We start from the raw sequence: 24326 nt of genomic DNA, 5'->3' as shown, positions 1-24326 counted from the left end.
AATGTCTGTGACAGGGAGATTGAGCATATGACAGAAAGAAGAACATGTGAGAGACAGAAGATACAATAGGGAGATAATGTAGGAAGATAGTGAAAATATATTATATATATATATGTATATATGACAGGGAAATTGAGCATGTGACAGAGAGATAGAGAGACAATGTATGATAGATTGTATGTCGGAGAGACTTTGAGAGATGGAGTATAAATAAGAAAGCTGGAGTATGTGACCAAAAGGCTGAGGGTGTGATAGACAAGATGACTGTGAAACTGACTTGCATGACTGAGATTCAGAATATGCAACAGGAAAATAGTTTGATCTAGGGAGACAGTATGACAGGGAGATACTACATGTGATAGAAACTGCATTTGACAGAAATGTGTGAGAGGGAAACAGTTTTTACTCCAGAAAGATAGAGCAAGAATCTCTGTAACCGAAAGACAATGCATGACAGAAGGATCATGTGTGAGTTTATAACAGAGTAAGTGTATGACAGAAGGACAATTGTGAGACAATGTATGTAGCCAATCCTGTGTTGTGACAAAGAATACGACAGAGAGTCGATGTGTGTGAGACAGTGAATGACAGAGACAGTGTATGGCTTGATAATATATGACAGAGTAAAAGACAATGTGTGACAGGTGTGCGGCAGAAAATTTAACGGAAAAACTGTTAGAGACAATGTAAATGGAAGACAGCAAATGACAGCAAATGATGTAATGTGAGCAAGAGACATTGTCAGAGACATGTGACAGAGAGAATGTGCATGATGGAGGAGAGCATGCGGTGGGCAATGCGTACAACGGGGAATGTGTACAACAGATGAGAGATGGTATATGAAAGACAATGTGACAGAGAGGCAATTATATGATAGTGGGACAGTGTGGCAAAGACACTGTGTGTGATGATATATGCCAGTGTGTGAAAGAGTATATGGCTGGGGGCAGCTAGGTGGCGCAGTGGATAGAGCACTGGCCCTGAAGTCAGGAGGGCCTGAGTTCAAATCCAGCCTCAGACACTTAACACTAACTAGCTGTGTGACCCTGGGCAAGTCACTTAACCCCAATTGCCTCACCAAAAAAAAAAAAAGAGTATATGGCTGACTATGACAATGAAAAGCATGTGACAAAGACAGTCTATAACAGATTGTGCAACAATATGAAAGACAATGTGAGAGAGTATATGACAGACTGTGACGGTGTAGGACATACATGAGTGAAAGAGATGATATATGACAGACTGAGACAGTGTATGAGATATGGGTGACAAAGTGAGAGGTGCCACGCCCGAGTGTTAGTAGGGGTGAAGGTGTAGGGTGTGTGTGTGTGTGTGTGTGTGTGTAGGGGTGAGGGTGTAGATCTGTTAGAGGATGCAGATGTGTGTATAGGGGTGAAGGTGTAGTTGTGTATATATAGGAGTGAGGGTATAGATGTATGCATGTATAGGGTGAGGGTGTGGGTGTAGGTGTGTATATTAGAGGTGAGGGTGTAGTTGTGCATATATAGAAGTGAGGGTGTAGGTGGCCGGGGTAGGGAGCTCGAGCGCGTGGGGGGAGAAGAGGCAGGTGTGGTCACAGGGCAGCTAAGAGAGAAGTAGCGTACCTCCACCTCGCGGCTCTCCAAGCCTAAGCGCGCGCGCCCGCGGCCAAGGCTGCCCACGCGCAGTCCCTCTCCGGCCAGTCGGGCCAATGGAAGCGGATCTTGGCTCTGATCCCGCCAATCAGAACGGAGCAGCGCCGCCACAGGGTGGGGCTCGGAGAGGGGGAGAAGGGATTCGGCCCTTTTCTCGCAGCCCCGGGTTTGAGGCCCAGGCACTCGGGGACCCCCTGGCGCCAGGCTGAGGAACTTGCCTGGGAGTCAATGGAAGCAACCCCGCCCCCAAGCGGCAGGTCAGTGTGACCTGTCGCCGCCTTACAGGAGGCCAGGTGGCGAGCACAGAGCACGTAAGCCACGGGTCTGGTCAGTCCTGCCTTCAAGGCCTCACGATCAGACCTTTTCAAAAAATTTACTATTTCGTTTTTCCTTATTACATGCAAACAGACCTCTTCCTAAACTTCCCTCCCACTCCCTCCTACGGCACTCACCTTTGCCCCCTGCCTAGCAGGTCCTCCTGAAACTGACCTCAAGGCCCAGCTCAAGTCCAACCTCCTCCTCCATGCAGCCCTCCAGGACTATTCCAGTCCACAACGCTTCCTCCCTTCTCTGGTCCTATCTGCACCTCTTATTTCGCACTGAATTTAAACAACATCTGACTCAAACTTCCCAGTTTAAAGTTCCTTCAGGCCGAGGCCTGAGTATTCCATTTCTATCCCTCACTTTACTTAAGACATGGCAAGTGTCCAATAAATATTGGTGGATTGACTGAAATGTCCTTACTCCAGACTGCAAACTCAGGGGGCCCCAATTCCTCAAAACAACAGCTCACCTTTATACATACCTTGCTGCTTTAAAAAATGCTTTCCTCACACCAAGACTCTGTGGTCAGAGCTCAATTATTGATTTTTCTGAGACTTTTTAAGTCCTTGTTGTTGTTGGGTGGTGTCCAACTCTCCATGATCCCATTTGGAATTTTCTTGACAAAGATCCTAAAGTGGTTTGCCCTTTCCTTCTCCAGCTCATTTTACAGATGTGGAAACTGAGTCAAACAGGGTGAAGTGACCTGCCCAGAGTCACACAGCTAGGTGTCTGAGGCCAGAACTCAGGAAGGTGAGTGCTCTATCCACAGTGGCAGCTAGCTGATCAAGCAACTTGCCAAGTCTCCAAACTAGTTAATGGCAGAATTGGGACTTGAACCTGTATCACTGGACTTGTGTCCTATGCTTTTGCTCTACAACACATTATCTTTCTCTGTTTTACAGATGGAAAAACTAAGACCCAGATGTAACATCCAGGCCTTTCCTAAAATCACCTGCCAGAGCTGGGGTTCAAAGCAAGTTCAGCTGCCACAGCTATTACATAGCCCCAGGTATGTTTGGGGAGTGAGAAGGGATAGTGAGTGACTGAATGATTTTCTCCTCTAGAAAGGAGTTGATGCTCCTTTTCCTGCCCAGCTTCCTGGGAAAAAGGGGGAAAACAGTCCCTCTCCTTCCCCAGTGAGATTTCCACCCCAAAAAAGAGCTAAGAACTGCTGAGATTGTCTCTAATCCTAATGAATTCTCCCTTCTCTCCAAGCCTGGACAACTATTTAACAAACAGTTCTGTTAACCTCCCTGGGGTGAGGGGGAGCTAGGTGGCACAGTGGATAAAGCACCAGCCCTGGATTCAGGAGGACCTGAGTTCAAATCCAGCCTCAGACACTTGACACTTACTGTGTGACCTTGGGAAAGTCATTTAACCCTCACTGCCCCACCAAAAAAAAAAAAGTCCCTGTCCCTCTCATCTCCACTACTCTTCTCCATTCCTTCCCATCACCACAGCTTCAACACCTATCATACTTCTGGGAGCCAAGAATATTCTCTTCCCTGCCCTGAGAATGTCTCTGTCCCACCCACCCCACCTCCCTTTCCTCACTGGTGAGCCCTTCTATAGGTACTTGGCTCCTCCGCACATAACAGGTCAGCTCCTGACTTCCTGGGCCTGAGTGTAGGATAAGGCCCCTCGCCACCACCAGCCCAGACCCCCAGGACAGAAAGCTGGCACAAGGCAAAGGCTCTAAAAAACAAAGTACAAACTTTATTTTGTTTCTTTACAAAGGCACTGTAGCCTTGGTTTTTTTTCCCCATTTCTTAACAAAATATAATAGCTTCTCCCAGAACACAAAGACCTCAAAATTGTAAAAAACAACAACAGACAAAACCAAGAAAGAAAGGAAGGAAAGAAGGAAGGAAGAGGGAGAGAGAGAAAGGAAGAAAAAAAAGAAAGAAAAGGACAGAGACAGCTGTGGCTGGAGGAGGGGGTAAACCTAGGGGGAAAGGTTGAGGGGGGTAAGAAATAACAGCTAATTCTAGTGCTGAGCCAGGTGGAAAGGGAGGAGGGGGCATGAGGAAACCCCAAACCAAGAAGCAACATACAGAACCCACCCCCACCCAGGCCCCCAAACAGCCCCAGCCCAGCCAGACCCACAGCCCCCAAATCCATTTAAGTGCTTAAAGGGGAAAGAGGAAAAAACAAGAGGGGGAGGGGGGAGGGGGAGAGAGAAGGGAGGGGAATGAGTGGCGAACTGGAGGGGTGGTCACTTTTCCAGGACTGGCTTCTAAGAGGAGGGAAGAAATATCTTGGTACTTTTCCCCCTTTTTTAGTTAAATGCAAAACAGTTTAGTGGAAAGGGGCCAGGGAAGTCCCTGACTTCCTCCCCGGCCTCTTCTAGCCATGCCCTGGCCCCCTGGTACCACCTGTGTCCCAGCTCCACCCTCCATCCTTCCCCAGCCTCCTCCAAAGTTGGGTGTGTTGGCTTTGTTAAGAATTACAGTATTGAAAAGAGGTCATAAAAGAGACCCAAATGACATTGTAATTTTGTAAAAATCTCTCTGCTCTGAGAACTCGAGCGTTTCTCCCCACGATTGCCCCTGCCCCCTCGCCCCCCTGAGGGTGGGGAGGAGAGGAGGGCTGTGGGGGGGGTCAGGGGAGATCCCCATCCCCCGCTGGGTCCTCCTTGCTCTGGTCCATAGCATCACTGTCTGAGGCCTCTGAGTCTGAAGCTGTGTCAGAGGCAGGGGCTCCAGGGCAGGCCCGGACTGGCGGCTTCACGATCACCGCCCGTCGCTGCTCTTCTCGGTCCTGTTCCTCTTGCTCTTGTGTGCCCTCGATGTGCTGAATTGCCTAAGGAGAAGGGGTTGGGGTTGGGGCAAGGACACCAATCAGGCTTCCAGCTCCTGAGATCTCTAGCCCCACAGCAGGCCCAGAACCCCACTCCCAGAAAACTCAGCCAAAAGAGCTCTTCCCAAGCCCTCCCTTTTCCTCTAGAATCTCTCGCTGGAAAGACAAGGCCTCTCCACTTTGGTCAGTCTCAATGGGACACACATGGGAACAGATCAGGGCAAAGGGTGGCCAACGGTCCCTTCCTGGCCCTCTATACCACCACCTCCCATGCCTACAACAATGTGCCTACGGGACATTGACAAGCGAGACCTAATTCACTACAGAGAAGTTGGACTGGGGATTTGGAAAACAATGAAGCTGGTTTAAAAAGTGCTTTTACCAAGTTGAGAAAAAATTTTGTCAACAGGCCAGACCAGCTATTTTCCTGAGGGAAAGGATTAGAATTGCCTTTTTTTTAAACCTCACTACCTATTGACTCAATAAAGCATTTGTAACTAACTTTCTTCATTTCTCTATCAAAAGTAAAAGTCTTTTAAATTTCCTCATATCCCTCCCAGAGCTTGAGCAACCACTGATGAAAACCTGAGTCTCTGATCTAACCAACATGAGCCTGAGACAGATCAAGCCTTCCCTTACACACTGGGGCACAGCCGAGGCCAGCCCACTTCACTCCTGTGGACCACCAGATGACCCAGGAGTGAGAAAGCAGGGAAAGCACTTGTTATACCTAAAGACCCAAGGCTCAGAAATTAAAGGAACCCTAAAAGCCCCTGGCAGTGTGGTCAGCATGTGTACACTCTCAGTTCTCGCCTCCCCCAAGTCCCTCCACTCCTGTCAGACTATCCCTCTTCACTATGGGGCTTTGTGCATGTCCACTATCTCTGATCTTCCCAATGCATCACTAGGACACATGAATATTATTCTCATTTTATAGATGTTGAAACTCCAAGCAGTTTCACTCTAGTGTAAACAAAAATTTCATTCCCGCCCCCCTCCCCATCCCCATCTCCATTCACAGAGCCTGTAGACCCGACCCGTTTGGGTCTTTCCCTCTACTTCCTTTCCTCTTTTAGAACTAGACACCGCCCCTACCAACATCCCTAGAGCACAAGTTGTCCCTCCTTTCTTTACCTGCACAATGGTGTCCAGGTTCTGCCGGGACGTGGAGACTGAGTTGATGACTGATGAAGGGCCCATGGTGACTACGTTGACATGGTGGGAGGGTGGGGGCTGGGGAGCAGGCACAATCACTGTGGGGTGGTGGGTGGGAGCTGGTGGAGGCCCGTGAGGAGGCAGGAGCTGGAGAACAGAGATAGTACAAGAATTGGCCTCAAGATACAGTTTCTGTCTCCCATCAGACTGATTATTCACTCTTCCTTTGTCCCAGACATCCAGTTACACACCAAATTCCCCCAACTCTTCCTACAAAACATCTCTTGGATTCATGAATACTTTCCATTACGACTGCTAATCCCCCTAGTCTAAGCTCTTATTATATCATGCCTGGATTATTACAACTGCCTCCTAATTGGTCTCTCGCCTCTCCCTTCAAATCATTCTGCACATGTTGCCATAATCTTCCTCAAATGATAAGACAGTGAAAGTGCCCAAGAGCTGGAAAAAAAAATTCAAACTCCTTCCTTAGCCTGACATTCAAGGCCTTCCACACCCTGTCCAACCTCCCCAGTCAGCCTTCGATACCACCACTCCCCTGCACCTACCCCAAACAGTCTGAGGAAGAAGTTTTCCTCACTGTTTCCACTATATAACATGCTGACTCCCATTTCTATGCTTTGGATTTATGGTACCCCTCCCCAAGTCAGAAATCTCTTCTCTGTGCCTCTCCAAATTCTAATAATCTTAAAGCATCCCAAATCCCTCATGAAGCCTTCTCTGACTGACGAGGATCTGGTTCTCTTCTCTGAACTCTTACAGCCCAATAATCTATGCAGTGGTTCCCATCCTTTAAGTATAAAGACCCTCTTTTAAGAACAAAAAAGTCAGAGATGCTATCCCACCAGAAAGTAATTGTCCTACTGGTTGGGAAAGGAGAATGAAAACTTATATAAAATGTTTTAAGTTGCAAAAAGCACTCTCTTCACAATCCTATGAGAGAAGTAGTCATTATTGCCCCAACTGTGTGGATGAGGAAAATGTGGCTCTAAGAGGTTAATGGCTCGCCTAGCATAAGTACATGTCCCAAGTGGAATGGGAACCCAATTTTCCTGTCCCCATATCCAGCACTCTCCCCACTGCCTCTCAACACTCATAACAACAAAGTGACAGTTCACAGATCCCCTTCAATAATTCTACAACCCCCACAGGGGCCATAATCCATAGGGTGGGAACCACTGGTCTACACCACTGCTAAATGAGACCATTACAAACTGCCTTCACTTGCTCTCCAATTCTCTCACGTATGACTGCCTTGTGTATCCCACATGCCCCGTAAACCTTTTAAGGGTGCCCTTTCATCTCACTTACAAAACCACCAGCACACGGTGGGGTTTGCAGGAGGCATCGGTAAAGGTTCCCCAACTGCCAGGCCGAGGTACAACCCAGAACGTCAGGGTAGGGAAGGGCTAGATCCCCACGTCAGGCCCCCTCAGTATGTGGAGGAGATACCTGAGGCCCAGAATGGCAATGACTTGGAACCAAGGTCACTTGGCTTCTGGCCAGTGATTTCTCCATTGTGCCAGAGCCTCCCTCCACAGCAACCGAGCTCCCAAAGCCAGCCTTGCCTGCTCTAGTCCCTCCCAACACACAAACAGAGACAGAGACAGAGACAGAGAGAGAGAGAGAGAGAGAGAGAGAGAGAGAGAGGCACGCACACGCGCACGCACGCACACACACACACACACACACACACACACACACACACACTCACCTGAGTGCGGAGCTGCTGCTGTTGCTGCTCACGCTCCAACTTCTCCTGGTGCAGCAATCTCACCTGCTCCTGTTGCTGCTGTAGCTGGACTTGCTGGGCAATCACCTTCAGCTTCTCGGGGTACATGTGAGCCTCCAGAGAACGTACCTGCGGGTAGGGCTGGCTCAGGAGGCTGGGCCTAGGACCTTTCCTACCCCACCACCAACCTGAGATCAAGGGACTAAGGGAACAGCCCTCTCCCCCAAGCCCCCAGAAGTCCTAGTAGCAGGCCAAGGCCCATGTAGCCTCAAACGCTTTGTACGGTCACAGCCGGAAAGGACCTTAGAACATGGCACGGCAGAGCCAGAAGGGCCCCAGGCAGGCCACTGACAATGTCGGAGGTGGGACAGGCCTTAGAGCCACAAGAGACCTTGGACCACAATTCAAAGGATGTTCAAGGCGAAGGGGCCATGGAATGCCGTGTAGAAGAGCTCAAGGAGACCTCAGGGGATGGAATGTAGACTGTCCAAGCTGGGAGAGACTCAGCCCTGCCCCTTTATGGGTGAGCAAACCGAGGCCCAAGGACAGAGGTAGCACGTCTGGCGCTCCTCACTAACCCACGGCCCCCTGGTGACAAGTCAGAACTCTGAATGTCCCTAGCACATTGCACAAAGCAGACAGACACCAAAGCTTTTTAAACACGAGAAAGCTAAATAAAGGCCTTCGAAGGGAAGGTCTTGCCCAGCCCTTAGTAGGAAAACTGACCATCGAGGTTCAGTGTTCCTTACTTATAGCTCTGCCCACCACAGAGAGAGAGAGGAACAGCCTTCCAGGGGAACCCCTTGTGCCCAGACCTAGACTGAAACCAGATGAGGAGGAGGATTGGAACTGGTCTATTCACCTCCACTAGGGGGCGCGACAGGCCTACACGATGAGGCTAATGACCTAAGGTGGGAGCCCAACGCCGCCCACCCCCCTCCAACTCACCTGTTCCTCCAGCATCATTCGGACCGAACGCTCCTTGTCCAGCTGCTGTCTCAACTCGATCATCTCTCGCCTCAAGTCTTCAGCCTTCTCATCCTCCCAGATGTCTGGTGAGCCAATGCCCTCGTCCTTATCCTCTGCCCTCCGCCGCTTGGGAGATGAGCCACTCAGTTCCTGGGCACCCCGAGGGGGAGGGGGAGGGAGTCAATGGCCAAAGCATCCCACCCAGGGAAGGATGTATGGCTGGTCCGGAGCCCCGTGGGAAGGGCTGGAGAAAGACGCCAGCCCCCATCCAAGCTGGGGACAATCAATGTGATGGCAGTCAAATGCAGGTGACCCCAATACTAAGCAAACCCACTACATTAAATCCAACTTGACTTACAAGCGGCCTACCAGAGGACTCCTTACAGAGCTAGCTCCCCTAGTAGAGTATTATGATATCACAAAAAGAAGACTGGTCTAGGATTTAGGAGAACTGGGTTCTAATCCCAGAACAGCAAATAACTATGACCTTGATTTTAGAGGCAGCTAAGTGGCTCAATAGATAGAGCACTGGGCCTGCATTCAAAGCTGGCTTTTAGACACTAGCTGTGTGATCCTGGGCAAGTCACTTAACCTGCTTGCTTTAATCCACTGGGGAAGGAAATGGCAAACCACTCCAGTATTTTTTTTTTCCTAAGAAAACCCCATGGACAATATGGTCCATGGGGTCATGAAGAGTTGAACAAAAATGAACAGCTTAGCAACTTGGTCCTAAAATCCTAGCTTCAGGGCTAGAAGAAGCCTTAGGAATCACCTAGAATAAACTGTTTCTTTTTTTGTAAAATGGTGAATAAAGACCTGCCACCCCCCCCCAACCCCTGCCTTATATTTTCAACATCAAAGCAAACAGTATCTTCAATAATATCTGAAAGGGGATATACCTAATGCAAGGTAGTAGTACTATTTACAAAAATCTGCCATATACATTCATGGGAATATAGCGCCTGCCCATAGAGGAACGACTGAGGCACTCAACACTCCGTGTCTTCCCACCCCCTATCTCCACTCCACTCACTATCCGGGTCGATGCTTTATCTAGCAGTTTGGGCTTCTCACTTAGGGCCATGCTTCAGGGGGCTCAGTATGGTGGTGGTTCACATGCAGGGGCCAATGCTCTTTGTAGAAGACAGGAAGGAACAGGTCAAGCACCTCCTCCTCCATTTATCTTCCCCTCCTCTGATCAGCTACTGCATGAACCACTTCCCTGGGCTATTTGTTTCCCTAACTACATGAGGGGGGAAACTAAGGCCCAGATTAAAAAGAAGGGACATGGGGGCGGCTAGGTGGCACAGTGGATAAAGCACTGGCCTTGGATTCAGGAGGACCTGAGTTCAAATCCAGCCTCAGACACTTGACACTAGCTGTGTGACCTTGGGCAAGTCACTTAGCCCTCGTTGCCCTACCAAAAAAAAAAAAAGAAAAAAGAAAAAAAAGAAGGGACATGGTGAGTTAGTGTCAGGGTCAAAAAGGGAATCTGGGGGCAGCTAGGTGGCACAGTAGATAAAGCACCAGTTCTGGAGTCAGGAGGACCTGAGTTCAAATCCAGCTTCAGACACTTGACATTTACTAGCTGTGTGACCCTGGGCAAGTCACTTAACCCTCATTGCCCCACAAAAAAAAAAAAGAAAAAGAAAAGGGAATCTGGGTCTCCTGACTTCCAAGTCAGCGTGTCCTTTCCCCTGAATCCCCATGGCTTGTTGATCAGCTTCCAGATCCCTGATCAGACTTGGTCCCAACTAACCAGGATACATACTCTGTCATATGGAAAAGAAACCCCTTTACTGCCCAATTATGGGAAGGCTGACCAATGCCAGCCAAGTGTAACTTATGCCTCCCTCGGGGGGGTTCCCAGACCAGGGCCAATTGTGTCCTGGTGAAGTGGTACCAGCCAGGATGCCCTCGGCCTGCCAAGGACGGTGGCATGTCCAGAGGAAATGTTCTGATTAGGCAGGGAGACAGGGGATGAACCAGCAAGGACTCAGGGGTGGAAGCCAGGTGGCCAAGGTACATCCTTACCTGAATGAAGCGCTTGAGTTGTGTGTTCTGTTGTAAAAGCCTCGTTTTTTCCTGCTCCAGGGAAAAGATGTATTCTGCTGTTTGTTGGAGAATGGCTGCCTGCCAGAAAGGAGAAAGAGGAGGGTGCAAAAGGTCAGACCTTCCACCCTACCCTGGTCAAAATCAATACACAAGCACTGATTAAGCCCTTGCTGAGGGCCAGGCACTGTGCTAATGGAGGGGGAGCCAAAAAGTAAGGAGACTGTATTCTAATGGGGAAGAAGACATGTCAATAAGCTGATGCAAACAAGACCCATACGGAGCCAGTGGAAGGTAGCCTTGGAAAGCTTCTGGGGGGGTTTTCTCCCTTTCCAGACCCAGCAGTTCCCAGGAACTAAACTCCCCTTCCACCCCGCTGTGTTCCTTCCTTTGGGATTTTATAGTCTATCATTTAACAGCACCCTAAGATCGAATGCTTACAAAGGAGTTGGGGTGCTTAGAGACAATCTCTAGTCACAACCCATCATTTACAGATGAGAAATTTGGAAAGAGCTGGTCAGCCCTTCTTCTTGTTTCCTGGGCTCAGGTGCCAGCCTCCTCTGTGCCATCATCACTGCCCACCCTGGGCATCCCTCCCTCCTTGCACTAGACTCCCATGGCCTTCCTGCCCTTACAAACTCTCCCTACTTTGTTCATACACAGTAGTGCTGTCCCTCCACATGAACAAAGAGCTCCCTAAGGGCAGAGACTGGGTCTTATTTTCTATCCCCCACCATGTTACCACACACAGGGCTGGGCAGAGTAGGTGAATGGAGCAGTATGCATGCTGAAAGCCCAATCTCCAGCCCTCCCTTCATGGCAGAAGTGAGGGCCTACAAGGGCAGAATACTGCATATGCTGTCAGACACGACCACCTCACTGGCTGGTTGGTTTTGCTGAACTGCCTTTTTCTCCTGCTTTCTAGAATCTTTGTTACAGGGTATAGTTCACTAGCTAGAGATAAGAGAGTGATAGATCTGGAAACTCATGTGAAATAAAAACAAAAGGCATCAATAAAAATTAAACTTTTTTTTTACAAGAAAACCCATTTTCTGGCTATTCAAACTGTACAGTTTAATGAGCTAACAAGTTAACCTCTTGCTATGCACAACACCCACTGTGCTAGGCGCTGCAGAGCAAAGACATGAGACCTACCCTCCTATCAAGATGCTTATAGCTTAAGAGAGTCAAGAGTCAGAAAGATCAGCTACCACCACAAATGTCTTCTGTCCCCCACCCAGAGCCACCACCTGCCTTCTCCCGGCCCCTCTTTCCTTGTACACAGAAGAAAAGATGAGACCATCGGGCTTGAAAAGAAGAATCACACGTTGGGAAACATCTGACAAAACCGGCCTTAATGCCCCTTTATTTCTACCCAGAGTCCAATGAGAAGGGGCCCAGGAACCATCCTGCTCCTCTCGCAAGGTGCATCCTACTCACCTTGCTGAGCTTCTCTCCATCTGTGTGGGGGATGAGGGTTTTCAGGGACTGGAACCCCGCGTTAATGCTCTGCATGCGCCTTCTCTCATTGCTGTTGGCAATCTCCCGACGTATCCGACGCTCCTGGTCCCTCTGGGTCTCTGGGGTCAGTGGAATGTTGGCCAGGCTGTAAGGGGAAAGAAGTCTATGAGCCCATCAGCAAGAGAGCACCAGGTGGGGGCAGCTAGGTGGTGCAGTGGATAAAGCACTGGCCCTGGATTCAGGAGGACCTGAGTTCAAATCCGGCCTCAGACACTTGATATTTACTAGCTGTATAACCCTGGGCAAGTCACTTAACCCCCACTGCCCCACAAAAAAAAAAAAGAGAGCACCAGGAGGGGAGGGAAAAGGGACGTGATCTGGTGCGTCCCCTCCTGCAACCCCATCTCTACCAGTCCCCCTCAAACCACTATCCAGCCCTGCTGTTCCCTTACACATCTCCAGAGAGAAAAGGAAGGGAGGGCTAAGAGGGGAACACAAACCCCACATCCTGTCACTAATCCATTCCAAGGAGGGATACGAACAGATTCCTATCAGCCATTTCCTTCTCACTGACACCAAAGCAAAGCAGAGAGCCAAGCTGACCCCGTGCCCACTCCTACTCTGCCACTTCTGGTGTGGCCCCTGATCCAGGTCTGGACACCCCACTGACAAGCAGAGAGAGAGATTTATAGGCTGTCCACAGCATTGGAGACACGTGGCAAGATCAGGCCTCAGAGAGGGGCCCAAGAGGCAAGGTAGGCAAGGCCACCGTTACTTTCACGAGTTGGAAGCTGCATTCAAAACCCCTCAGTGTTGGGGCGGCTAGGTGGCGCAGTGGATAAAGCACCGGCCCTGGATTCAGGAGTACCTGAGTTCAAATCTGGCCTCAGACACTTAACACTTACTAGCTGTGTGACCCTGGGCAAGTCACTTAACCCCAATTGCCTCACTTAAAAAAAACAAAACAAAACAAAACAAAAAACCCCTCAGTGAGTCATCAGGGACCAATCGCCCGAGGGTTTCTCTCAGACCCCTTGGACCTGTTGTTGTATCCAGCTCATATTTCAATCACAGAATTTAAGAAATGGAAGGGACCTTTAAGATCACTTAACCCAACCCCTATCCTTTTACAGATGAGGAAAGTGAGAAGGGAAGGGAGCTGCTGGGAAACACGGGGAGGTGGCAGGCAGAAAGGACACCACCTCAAGAGTCAAAGGACCATGGTTCTATAACAATTGGAATGACGCCACCTGCTGGAGACTTACTGTAGAAAAGCTCCGCCATGAAAGGAAGGTCTTTGAGGGCAAGACCATGCATCTTTTCTTTGGCGTCAGGAAGTGATGTTTGCTGGTGGGAGGAGGAAGGGGGAGCCTGGCGCTCTGTCTCTTTCTCTTTCCTGGGGACCCTGGTGGAGAACAGAGCTAGAAATGCGCTCTCCCTTTAATAGATAGATGAATGTAGGCCTTTCTCTCTCTCTTTACCAAATTCTTATTCTCCTTAATAAATGCTTAAAAGTCTAACTCTTGCTAAAGCTTATAATTTATTGGTGACCACTCATGAGTTATTTTAGATAGTTTAGCTAGAATTTTAGCCTTAACAGTTCATATCCTACTCCTGACAAATATTAACCATATGGCCTTGGGTGAATGCCTTAACCTCCTGGGCTACATGAGGATGCTAAATCAGAAGGCCTCCAAGGTCTCTTGCAGCTCTAAATCCAAGATCGCAAAGTAGGGCAGTGGGAGGTATGGGCCCCCATCGCCTGCTTAGTGAGTGGATGACATGTAGACACACATGCATACAGGGTGCCCCAAAATTCTTGGTGCTGGTTTTAAGCTACTGATGTTTTAAACTGCACTGAAACTTTTGGGATGCCCAGTACATCTCCCTGATTTCTTTGTCCTAAAACATCTTCCTTCTAGCTTCAAAGGGAAGGCGGGCCCTCGGGCAAGAATCTAGGGCTTTAGTAATCCAGCCAATGTTCTCCATAGCCTTCCATGGTTTTATCTATTTTCCTTAGACTCCTCCCCCTCTTTCCAGATTAAAATTGCCTTGCTGTTTGTCTAGTTAGCCCACCCTCAGAGCCACTTGTTCCTTCCCAAGTACCCCGCATCATACACTGACCCCAGAACAGCAGTAACCCTCCTTCTCCTCAAAGGGAGGATTACCTCTCTGCTCTAACTCCCAAAGAACCCACTGTATCATTCCTGCTGCTCCCCAGAGGTGGACATACCATCTAACTTCTTTTTTTTCTTTCTTTTTTTTTTTTTTGCGGGGCAATGGGGGTTAAGTGACTTGCCCAGGGTCACACAGCTAGTAAGTGTCAAGTATCTGAGGTCAGATTTGAAGTCAGGTCCTCCTGAATCCAAGGCCAGTGCTTTATCCACTGCGCCACCTAGCTTGCCCACCATCTAATTTCAGGAAAACAGCACCCCCAGCATCTTTTGGGGTCATTCCACTGTTCAAGAAGAACAGGCAGCAAAGCCCAATAGAAGAAAAGGACAATGAGACGTTGGGCACGGGATTGGAATGCTGGTCATAAGAAGTTCGGGATGGGGAAATAGAAGAGAAAATTTAGCAGGCAACAGGGGCAGATGGACAGATAGTCCTGCGTAATGAATGCCACCACTCCCAAGGGGCCTGTGTGTGTGGCCTGGGATGAGAAGTACCCCCCCAGTTCCCATTCTGGGTCCTTTTCCCTCCTTCTCCCCTAAACTGATGGCTTCCAGATGCTGTGATCCCAGCAGAGGCCAGCTGGCCCCACCCAAAACCACAGCTCCTGCCTGCTTCCTGCCAAGCCCCCTCCCCAGGCGACCTGCCCCAGGGACGGGGTGGTGGGCCCCAGTCCCCCTCTTTTCTCACAGTATCCTCCCTCCTAACCTTGAGCTAGGAGGAGAATCAACAGCAGTCTTGATGCCTACAATCCCATCACTAGGGAAATTCTACAGGGTAAAGAAGCTGGGGGCAAGGAGGCCCTCAGAAATCCCCAAGAGGGGAGATGATTCCAGCCCTCTCAGCAAAGTCATTTTCTCCATCAAGGAGCCCTCAGAAATCATCACTTACCTCCTCCAATACACAAACCCAACATAGCTCACTCAGCACCAGTTAAAAGGGGTCATCCCCAGCTCTTTTCCTCACTCCAATTTCAGAAAGAAAAAAAAAAAAAAAGGAAGGGGGCTTATCACCCAAACCCAGGAAACAAATGCAACATCTAGAATAGTTACCTCCTGTGGCAAAGCAGGAAAAACTGAGGATGACAGCCAAAAGTACCAGACCCACCACTATCTCACTTGGTGACCCTGGCCAGGAAATTTTTTTGGTTTCCTCTACTGTCAAATGAGAATAATCATCCCTACCCTTCAAGAAATAATCTCCCTCCCAATCTTGTGTTTGTGTGTAGTTTGTATGATATGTTTGTGTCCTTGTCTTCCCCATCAGAACGTAAACTCCTTGCCAATAGATTGTTTTGTTCTTTGTACCTGCAGCACATGGGAGATGCTTAATAAGTACCTGATGATTAACACCGATAATAATGATAAGTTTACAGAGTGTTTTAAAGTTTGCAAAGTGCTTTACATACATCACCAGATTTGGGCCTCCAAACAAACCCCATGAGCTAGATACTACCAATACCCTCATTTTGTCCATGAGCAAACTGAAGCTCAAAGAGGTTCAGTGATTTGCCTAGTTACACAGCTACCAAATAAGTATAGGAAGCAGGATTCTAATCCAACACTCCCAGACTCTATAACTCTACCCACTGTTTACAACCCTAGGGAGGGAGTCAGTATTAATAAGCTTCATCCTACTCCTCACCTGATACCACCACATACACATACACACACAGACACATGAGCCCTAGATCACTCACATGCATGCACGTGCTCTCTCTGTCTCCCTCCTCCCTACCTCTACCTCTGCCTCTCCCTCCCTCCCTCCCCTCACTGAAGTAGATATATACCATAAATATAATGGAACGTGACCAGAGTTGCCTCCTTCTAGGGCCTGACAACTAAACAGTCTGTTTAGGGGGTCACCCCAAAGAATTGGGAGCCAAATCCTGACTTTAGGGGCAATTCTAGAACAAAGCAGCACCCCCCCCCCAGGAGAACAGGATCAGGCCCAAGTTCTCTGGACCCGGGACATCAAACCTGGAAAGAACTCCAACTCATTCATTTTTGCAAATGGGGAAAATAAAGCCCAGATGATCAGGGACTTGATCTTCATCTCTGTCTGTTGTCCTAGGGTCTGGCACATAGTAGGTGATAAATATATGCTTGTTAAATGAATGAATGAACATCATTTTAGACTTGCTGAACTGAATTCCCTAGGGGCACAGAACAAACCAGTGGTATTGCCAGTGCCTCTGGGTTTCTAACTGTGTCTCCTGTCTCCCAATCCACTTCATCACAAATGATATCGATGTCTTCGCTAGTGTGAATGGGGTGTGGGGGAATGTTAAGGGTAGGCCATGGAATAGGAAGCTACAGAGACCTGACTAAAGTCAGCTTCAGGACACGCACCTTAGAACCGGGAGGGCCAGAGCTCCCAGGAAGCAGACTGAGCTGCTTGGATGAAAAGCAAAGGAGGCCGGTATTCAGATCTACTTCTTAGTAAATTGTGAAACTTTAGGCAAGCCTCAGGGGACTCTGTGGATCAGCTGGTAGAACTTTCCTTCCAGCTCCAAATTCTTTGTTCCAAAGATTCTCCAGGGAGTCAGTCCCACCCTCACCCCTTTTCAGGGAATATCTAGTCTTTAAAAAAAAAAAAAAAGCTTGATCCTTCAACTAGCCATAGCTGAGGTTAGGGTAGAAAGTTTCCACACTGGCCCTGGATTCAGGAGGACCTGAGTTCAAATCTGGCCTCAGAGACTTAACACTTACTAGCTGTGTGACCCTGGGCAAGTCACTTAACCCCAATTGCCTCACTTTAAAAAAAAAAAAGTTTCCCAGGGGTTCCTAGGGAAGGAGAGGAGTTGTCTGTTCTTTTATTCTTTTTTTCTTTTATTCATTTTTATTGATATTAAGTTGTTTTATTAACTTTTTTAGGTTGTAAGTATTATTGTTCTTCTTCCCATCCCCCCACTTCCCCTTGCAGATATCTCTGGGAAGAACCTAAACTCCTTCAGGGACTTTGGAGATCATCAGCTGTTAGGAAGTCAGCAGCCCAAGAGGACACTTTCAGGAAAGGTCAAAGACCAGGCAGCCTGAGAATCAGATCGGGGCACGGAGCAGGGCTGGGGAGGTCAGGGGCAAAAAGCCTCCTTGCCTTCTAAAACCTCGGGCTTTGTTACTAATTCACATTAGTGTATCCCTGCCCCCACCAAGTCCGGATGCGTCCTTTGCCGGGCTCCCAGTCCCAGCTCAGCTACATCCTAGGAACCGTTTCCCCAAATGAGAGACCAAATGGGGAAAAGAATGGCAAAGTGCTCTGGAAATCATAAAGCTGGGTCCCACTGAAGTGGCGTATTGGAAAGAGCCCTGGCCCCCGATTTAGAATCAAAAGACCTGGATCTGAATCTCTGCCACTTATTTCCCCGCTAAGGGAGTTTAAGCCCCTCCCCTCCCCTCCCGCCTCTTAAACCTGAGGGGATTGAGTTGTACTGTGGTGTTGGAGTCTTTTCTTTAATCCTATAACTCAAATCAAGAAGACTTGAGTTCAAATTCTACCCCTCCGGTTTACTACCTTGATGACACTGAAGAGGCGAGTTCTCCTTTCTGGGTTTCATTTTCCTTATGGTTCAAAAGGGAAAACATTCTGGACACTTTAAAGCCCCGTGTAAATGTTTGGTGTTATTATTTTCATATCCATTCTCTCATCTGATCCCTATTAACACTCCCTGCAAGGCAGTCAGAGTTGGGATTATTCCCTCCATTTTATGGATGAAAAAGCTGAGGCCTGGGTGAATCAAGCAATTTGTCCAAGATCAACAAATGAATTTGAAAGACCTTTTGGCATCCCCCCTCCCCCCTTAGCACAGTGCCTGGTATATACATAATAAGAATCTTGACTAAGTCCCCTTGCTCCTGCCTGCCCTTGGGTCCCAGCTGATTCTTCTGAAGCTAGGTATGTAACTCCCTGCCCCCCCCCCAATTCTGGGACCCAAAATGCTCCTTCAAAGCCCCCAGGTAAAAGTGGCAGCTAGTGTTGGTTGGTGGCTATGGGGCCACAGCCAACTACAACACTTAACTGCCCAATTTTGACTGTTAAAGAAAGAAGGACCTCAGCTCTGTGCCACTCCAGACTTGGGAGAGGTGGGTCCCTGTAGGCCTAGCTATCCCCTGGAATCATACCCGAGATTTGCTTAGGAAACAAAACAGAGGCCAGTGAGGATCCCTGAGAATTAGGAGCTGCTGTTCTTTGTTTCACTCCAATCCCTTCCTTCCCTTCCCTTATACTTTCAATCATCAAGCAGATCGACAATGATCAAAGAAGTTTCTATCTGTGCCTCCCTCAGTGTCCCTTTCAAAAGACTTAAGAGTGCAACAAAACATGCCGCATTGGGCCAAATACGGGCTTGTCCTCCAATATAGGCTGCACCTCTAAAATGAAGGGGTTTTTTTGCTTTTTGGTTTTTGCAGGGCAATGGGGGTTAAGTGACTTGCTGAGGGTCACACAGTAAGTGTTAAGTGTCTGAGGCCGGATTTGAACTAAGGTACTCCTGACTCCAGGGCAGGTGCCCTATCCACTGCGCCACCTAGTTGCCCCTGCTTTATTTTTCTTTAAAAAAAATTTCACCGGCCCTGGAGTCAGGAGTACCTGAGTTCAAATCCAGCCTCAGACACTTGACACTTACTAGCTGTGTGACCCTCGGCAAGTCGCTTAACCCCAATTACCTCACTAAAAAAAAATAAAATAAAAATAAAAGAGAGCAATAAATAGACTAATTACAGATCACACTCAGGTTTTAAATAAGCCAGAGATGGGAGGCAAACATTCCTTTCCTCAGCCCAATGTGGCGCTTAACACCAAAGCTACATTAAGACCAATTTAATCCCTCTTTGATGATTCATAAGGCTCAGAGAGGTCATCATTGTGAGCAACAATCATCATCGTTCTTTAAATGGACCCAAGTACAGGAGAGATCGGAGCTGAAACACTGCACACCAAACCTGATGCCAGATATACTGGCCTGAAGCAAAACGCCAGAAATAGAGGCCACATCAAATCTGGTAGAGATGGAGGAGGGTGCTATAGAAATGCCAGTGGTCACTGGAGCAGGGCAGGTCCAGCGCTTGCCTGGGGAGTTGCAAAGAGGAACTTTTCTCACTCAACCTTACATGCCCCTAATGAGGAGGAAGAAGAGGGACAGTGGCCACTTTCCCTGGACCTTGGTTCTTGACAGGACTAGAGGTAGTGTGGTAGAGCAGTCAGTGTTGGACTTGAACTAGGAAAAGATCTTAGTTCAAATCCTGCCTCTGATATGGAACCTTGAATATGTCACTCAACCTTTCTGAGCCTTAGGTTCCCTATCTCTAAAATGGGGATAATAATACATTTAGAAACTGCTTTACAAGGTAAAGTACAAAAGTCCTTTCTAGACTTAAAGTTTGCTATAAAACAGGAGTATACTGGAGCCAGCTCCAGAGAGCCAATTAAAATCTTTCAGTGTGAGCATTTACACCTCGGAAATTGGCAAGCTCTAAATCAGGACTTGATTTATTGTTTTATTGATTGTCTAGACTTAAGAAAGTGATGGAGAATGTTAATAATGAAGATTAAACTTGAAGTGTGTTGGAGAGAGCCAACTGCTAAACATCTACCAGCGCATCCTGGATAGAAATGTCACTTAATAGCATCTTTCCCTCTGATTAATCATAATAACCCTTCCAGGGAGGTGGGGTATTAGTCCCCATTTTACAAATGAGGAAACTGAGGCTGGGGAGAAGCCACGCTCCCAAAAGCAAATAAATGTCAATGTATGCACTCAAACCCAGATCTTCTGCCTTCACAAGTGTCATCAAATGGTGATTCTTTGAAAAAGTCCACAGGATCAGAGGTTTTGAGCTGGAAGGGGCCAGGCTCTGGTGTCATCTAAGCCAACCCTCTCGTTTTACAAAAAGATAGATATGGGGGCAGCTAGGTGGCACAGTGGATAGAGCACCGGCCCTGGAGTCAGGAGGACCTGAGTTTAAATCCGGCCTCAGACACTTAACACTAGCTGGGTGACCCTGGGCAAGTCACTTAACCCCAATTGCCTCACTAAAAAAAAAAAAAAAAAAGATAGATAGATAGATAGATATGGAAACTGATGTCCAGAGAAATGCATAAAGGCCAAGCAGAATTAAAAGGCAGTACCAAGATTCTAACCCAGGTCCCCTGACCCCAGATCCAGGGCTCTTGACTACTGTGTCATTCTGTTTCTCAAGTCAATAAATCAATCCACAAGCATTTATTAAATGTTTATTATTAGGTGGGTCCTATTTTGATACTGGAAATAGAAGTCCCTAAGAATCTGATGAGGGGCAACAAGTATTCCATTGGGAAAAGTACTAGTTTACTCAATTGTAAAACAGGAACAAGTCTTGCTCTACACCTAGACCACAGGATTGTGGTCTAGCTCAAATGAAGAAAAAAAAGTTATAAATGCACTTTGCCAACTGCAAACCACTATATGGTACAAAGGATTGTCCTTATTATTTAGCAAATCCTTAGTGGGAAGGAGCAGTTAGCTACCAAGGGAAAGTTGAGACACAAGACTAACACAAGACTCACTCTGGTCTTCCTACACTATCCAACAGTTTCTGAAACTCAATGCTTTTTTCTCTTTCTGGGACATTTCCTTTCCTAACCCCCCCAGGTGCTAGCATCAGAAGTTGTAAGACCAGGAGCCATCTGGAAGTTTCTGAATTCTAGCTCCTAGCCAACACTTTACCTTATGCAGGATCCTAGACCCCAGGTCTCAGTCCTGAGTTTCTCAGATCCTACATTTATATTTGGGATCACAGAACTAGTCCAAACCTCTAGCAGGATCAAGTGGAATAACAATATGTAAAGAGCTTTGAAAAGCTCAAAGTACTATATAAATGCTAGATTCATTATTTTACAGAAGGCGAATATAAGGCCTGGGGAAGTTATAAGTTACTTGCTCCAAATCACATACAGTTAAGTAAATAGCATCCATTTCCAAGGAGATTCAGAATGACTCACAGTGCCCTGCATCAGAAAGTCACTTATCATCTTTGTGGGGTGAAAAATAGGTACATTTCTAATCTAATTCCCTTTTATCAAGTGAGCCCAGCTTAAGCTGGGAATGGATTGGAATAGGAATAGGAGGCGCTTAAGATGAGGGGAACTCAGTGCTGTTTAATTTTTCAAAGGTTGATCTGAGCAATACACATCCAGAGTTGATTCTAAATCCCAGTAAATAGCAACTCAACACTCCCCAACTGAAGGAGATACTGCCACCTATATCCAAAAGCCAAAGAACATTACAGCTAGAAAAGAACCTTAAAGACTCATTTCCAAATTCCTCAGCCTGGCTTTCAATACCTTTCCATGGGCCTCAGTTTCCTCAACGGCAAAATGGGGATAATAATAGCACCTACCTCACTGTGTTCTTGTAAGGATCAAAGAAGCAAATATTTGTAAAGCACTTAGCACAGTGCTTGGCACACAGTAAGTATATAATAATACTTAATAATAATAATACTTATTCCCTTCTGTTCCCCAAATTTTCCCTATCCAGCCAGTAACAATCAAAAAATGTATTCATACAGTCCTCTCAAGATTTACAAAGAGTTGTCCTCTTACAACTACTCCATGAAATAGGTAGTGTAAGGATTATTATCCCTGTTTGACAGATAAAGAAACTGAGTCTCAGAAGTAATAGATGACCCATTCAAATATCATACAGAGAGTGAGTTTTGGAGCTGGGGATCTGAAACCCCGTCTTGACTCCAAGGTTGGTGCTTTTCCCCCACCTCATTCTTACTTCCCCTTCCTAGCAGCTTCTGATTTGGTCGGGCCATGGTCATTGGAGGAAGCATGACACACAGTGGAAAGAGCACTGAACTTGGAGTCAGGGGAGAGAGTAGGTTCCTTCCACACCAGGTTCCCACACTCACTAGCTGTGTAGCCACAGGCAAGTTGTATCTTTCTCTCTCTGACTTTCAATTTTCTCAATCTGTGAAACAGAAAGAATAAATGGAAAGAACACCTATAGCAACCATCTCAAGGGTTGTTGTGATTACCAAGTGAGAAATAATGTATGTCAATTCCTAGTAAACCTCAAAGCACTATATAAACCTTGGCCCTATTATTATTCTAGGAACATACCTCTCCCCCCAGTTCCTACCTAGAAGAGGCTTCCAATCATGTCCTCTCTACAGTTCCAAATCTTTTTTTTTTTTTTACGGGGCAATGGGGTTAAGTGACTTGCCCAGGGTCACACAGCCAGTAAGTGTCAAGTGTCTGAGGCCAGATTTGAACTCAGGAACTCCTGAATCCAGGGCTGATACTTTATCCACTTCGCAGTTCCAAATCTGACCCTTTCTTCAAGTCTGCCCTCATCCTCCTTGGTGAAGCAGCCACAGCCATAGATGAAACAGAAGAAAATCTGGATTCTGAAGATGCATCCTGCCATAAACTCACTGTATAACATCAGGCCACACATTTCCCTGCTCTGGGCCTCAGTTCCCTGTAAAATTATGGAATTGGACTCAATCACGGATTCCTAACCTGGAGTCCAATACTTGTTTTAATACTGTAATAATTGAATGTCAATCTAATTTTCCTTTACAAACCGTGGCATTTTATTTTATGCATTTATTTTGTTTTGGGTTTTTTGGTGAGGCAGTTGACGTTAAGTGACTTGCCCAGGGTCACACAGCTAGTAAGTGTTAAGTGTCTGAGGCCAGATTTGAACTCAGGTCCTCCTGACTCCAGGGCTGGTGTTCTATCCACTGCACCACTCAGCTGCCCCTATTTTATGCATTTAAAAGCATGATTCTGAGAAGGGATGCAAAGATTTCAACAGACTGCCAAAGGGATCCACAACACAAACAAGGGTTAAGACCAATTTCAGCTCTGACATTCATTCTTTATTTCTCTGACCACTGCAATCCACTGATTTCTCCCTACTGGTAAACATTCAGCCTATCACCATAATTTCCCTCTGTATCCTAAGCCAAATGTCAAAAGTTTTTCTTTTCACCTGCCCTAAATCCCCTGCACTACAGTTCATGTCCATTCCTCAATGGCGAGGAAGGCTGATGTCAAGGACAAACTTTGCACCTGCTTTACACTGGGCACCAGGGTTAGACAGGGACCATGTATACAGAAGTTCAGGGGTATGATCTGACCCGCAGGACACTGAAATCTAAGACTAAGGCCACAAACTCATACCAGGTGGGCAAACAGCTGTTCCAAGCTGGTGTTTCTGCCATATCTCACACTTTCAGAAATCAGTTTAAGGAATGCACTCCTTATTTTAGATTAGAGCAGACCCAAATTAAGGGAAGAGAAACACATTCAGAGTCCCGCCAGCACAAACATGGGTTCCAAGAGGCCCACAGAAGCTTCAGACCCTGGGTTTCGACTTGGTGAGATGCCCAGGAGCCTCATAGGCAAAAGGCTGCCAAGTGGTCAAAACAGAATTCCTGGGAATCCCATTCTCCACATGCTCAGCCCTGGCTAACTGGACAGCAGCTGCCTCCTGGCTGACTCTGCTTCCTTTTCTAAATCTCCCTCCATACTCCTCCTCCCCTACCAGACTGGCCTCAGTGCTTGGAATGAATGCCCTCTCCTCTTGCCTCATCACACCATACCTAATCATCCTTACACTGCCCCTTTTCTCCTCCTCTGAGAAGTCTACCCTGACTTTCCCAAGACCACATAGATTATCTTCCTGTATCTTTCCCCTCGTGTGCTCCTGATAATCAAAGAAAATTGATGGGTAGAATTTCAATAGCATATGACCATTTTACAAAGTGCTTCCCTCAATAATCTGGAGAGGCATGTAGCAGTGCAAGAACTCATTTTACATCTAAGGAAGTTGAGGCTGAAAGAGAGGTAAAGTGATTTGCCCAAGGTCACTAATTCTGTAGAGTAATTGAGTTTCCTGACTTCCTGTCCACTCTTTCCACTATATACTACACTGACTCAGGACAGATGGGTTGCTAGACATTCTAATACATACTCTTCATTTTACAGCTGAGGAAATGGAGACAAGAGACAGG

General features: G+C 47.3%; 1 protein-coding gene across 4 annotated transcripts in view; it reads right to left on the bottom strand.

Annotated features, from left to right (window-relative positions):
- Nucleotides 1-4055: 4055 nt before the first annotated feature.
- TFAP4 (transcription factor AP-4) overlaps nt 4056-24326 on the bottom strand; it is a 69654-nt gene continuing 49383 nt past the window's right edge. For all 4 annotated transcript variants that reach the window (XM_043974983.1, XM_043974981.1, XM_043974985.1 and 1 more), the window contains exons 2-7: nt 12127-12292; nt 10669-10767; nt 8614-8784; nt 7648-7794; nt 5892-6059; nt 4056-4760 (exon numbers count right to left, since the gene is read on the bottom strand). In XM_043974983.1, the coding sequence (XP_043830918.1) occupies nt 4560-4760; nt 5892-6059; nt 7648-7794; nt 8614-8784; nt 10669-10767; nt 12127-12201 (861 nt within the window). In that variant the 5' untranslated portion in view covers nt 12202-12292 and the 3' untranslated portion in view covers nt 4056-4559. The remainder of the gene's footprint in view (nt 4761-5891; nt 6060-7647; nt 7795-8613; nt 8785-10668; nt 10768-12126; nt 12293-24326) is intronic.

Source organism: Dromiciops gliroides, chromosome 1 (genome assembly GCF_019393635.1).
Source record: "Dromiciops gliroides isolate mDroGli1 chromosome 1, mDroGli1.pri, whole genome shotgun sequence".
NCBI lineage: Eukaryota > Metazoa > Chordata > Mammalia > Microbiotheria > Microbiotheriidae > Dromiciops > Dromiciops gliroides.
The sequence above is the reverse complement of the archived record's forward strand: the minus strand, read 5'-3'. Positions and strand labels throughout refer to the sequence as shown.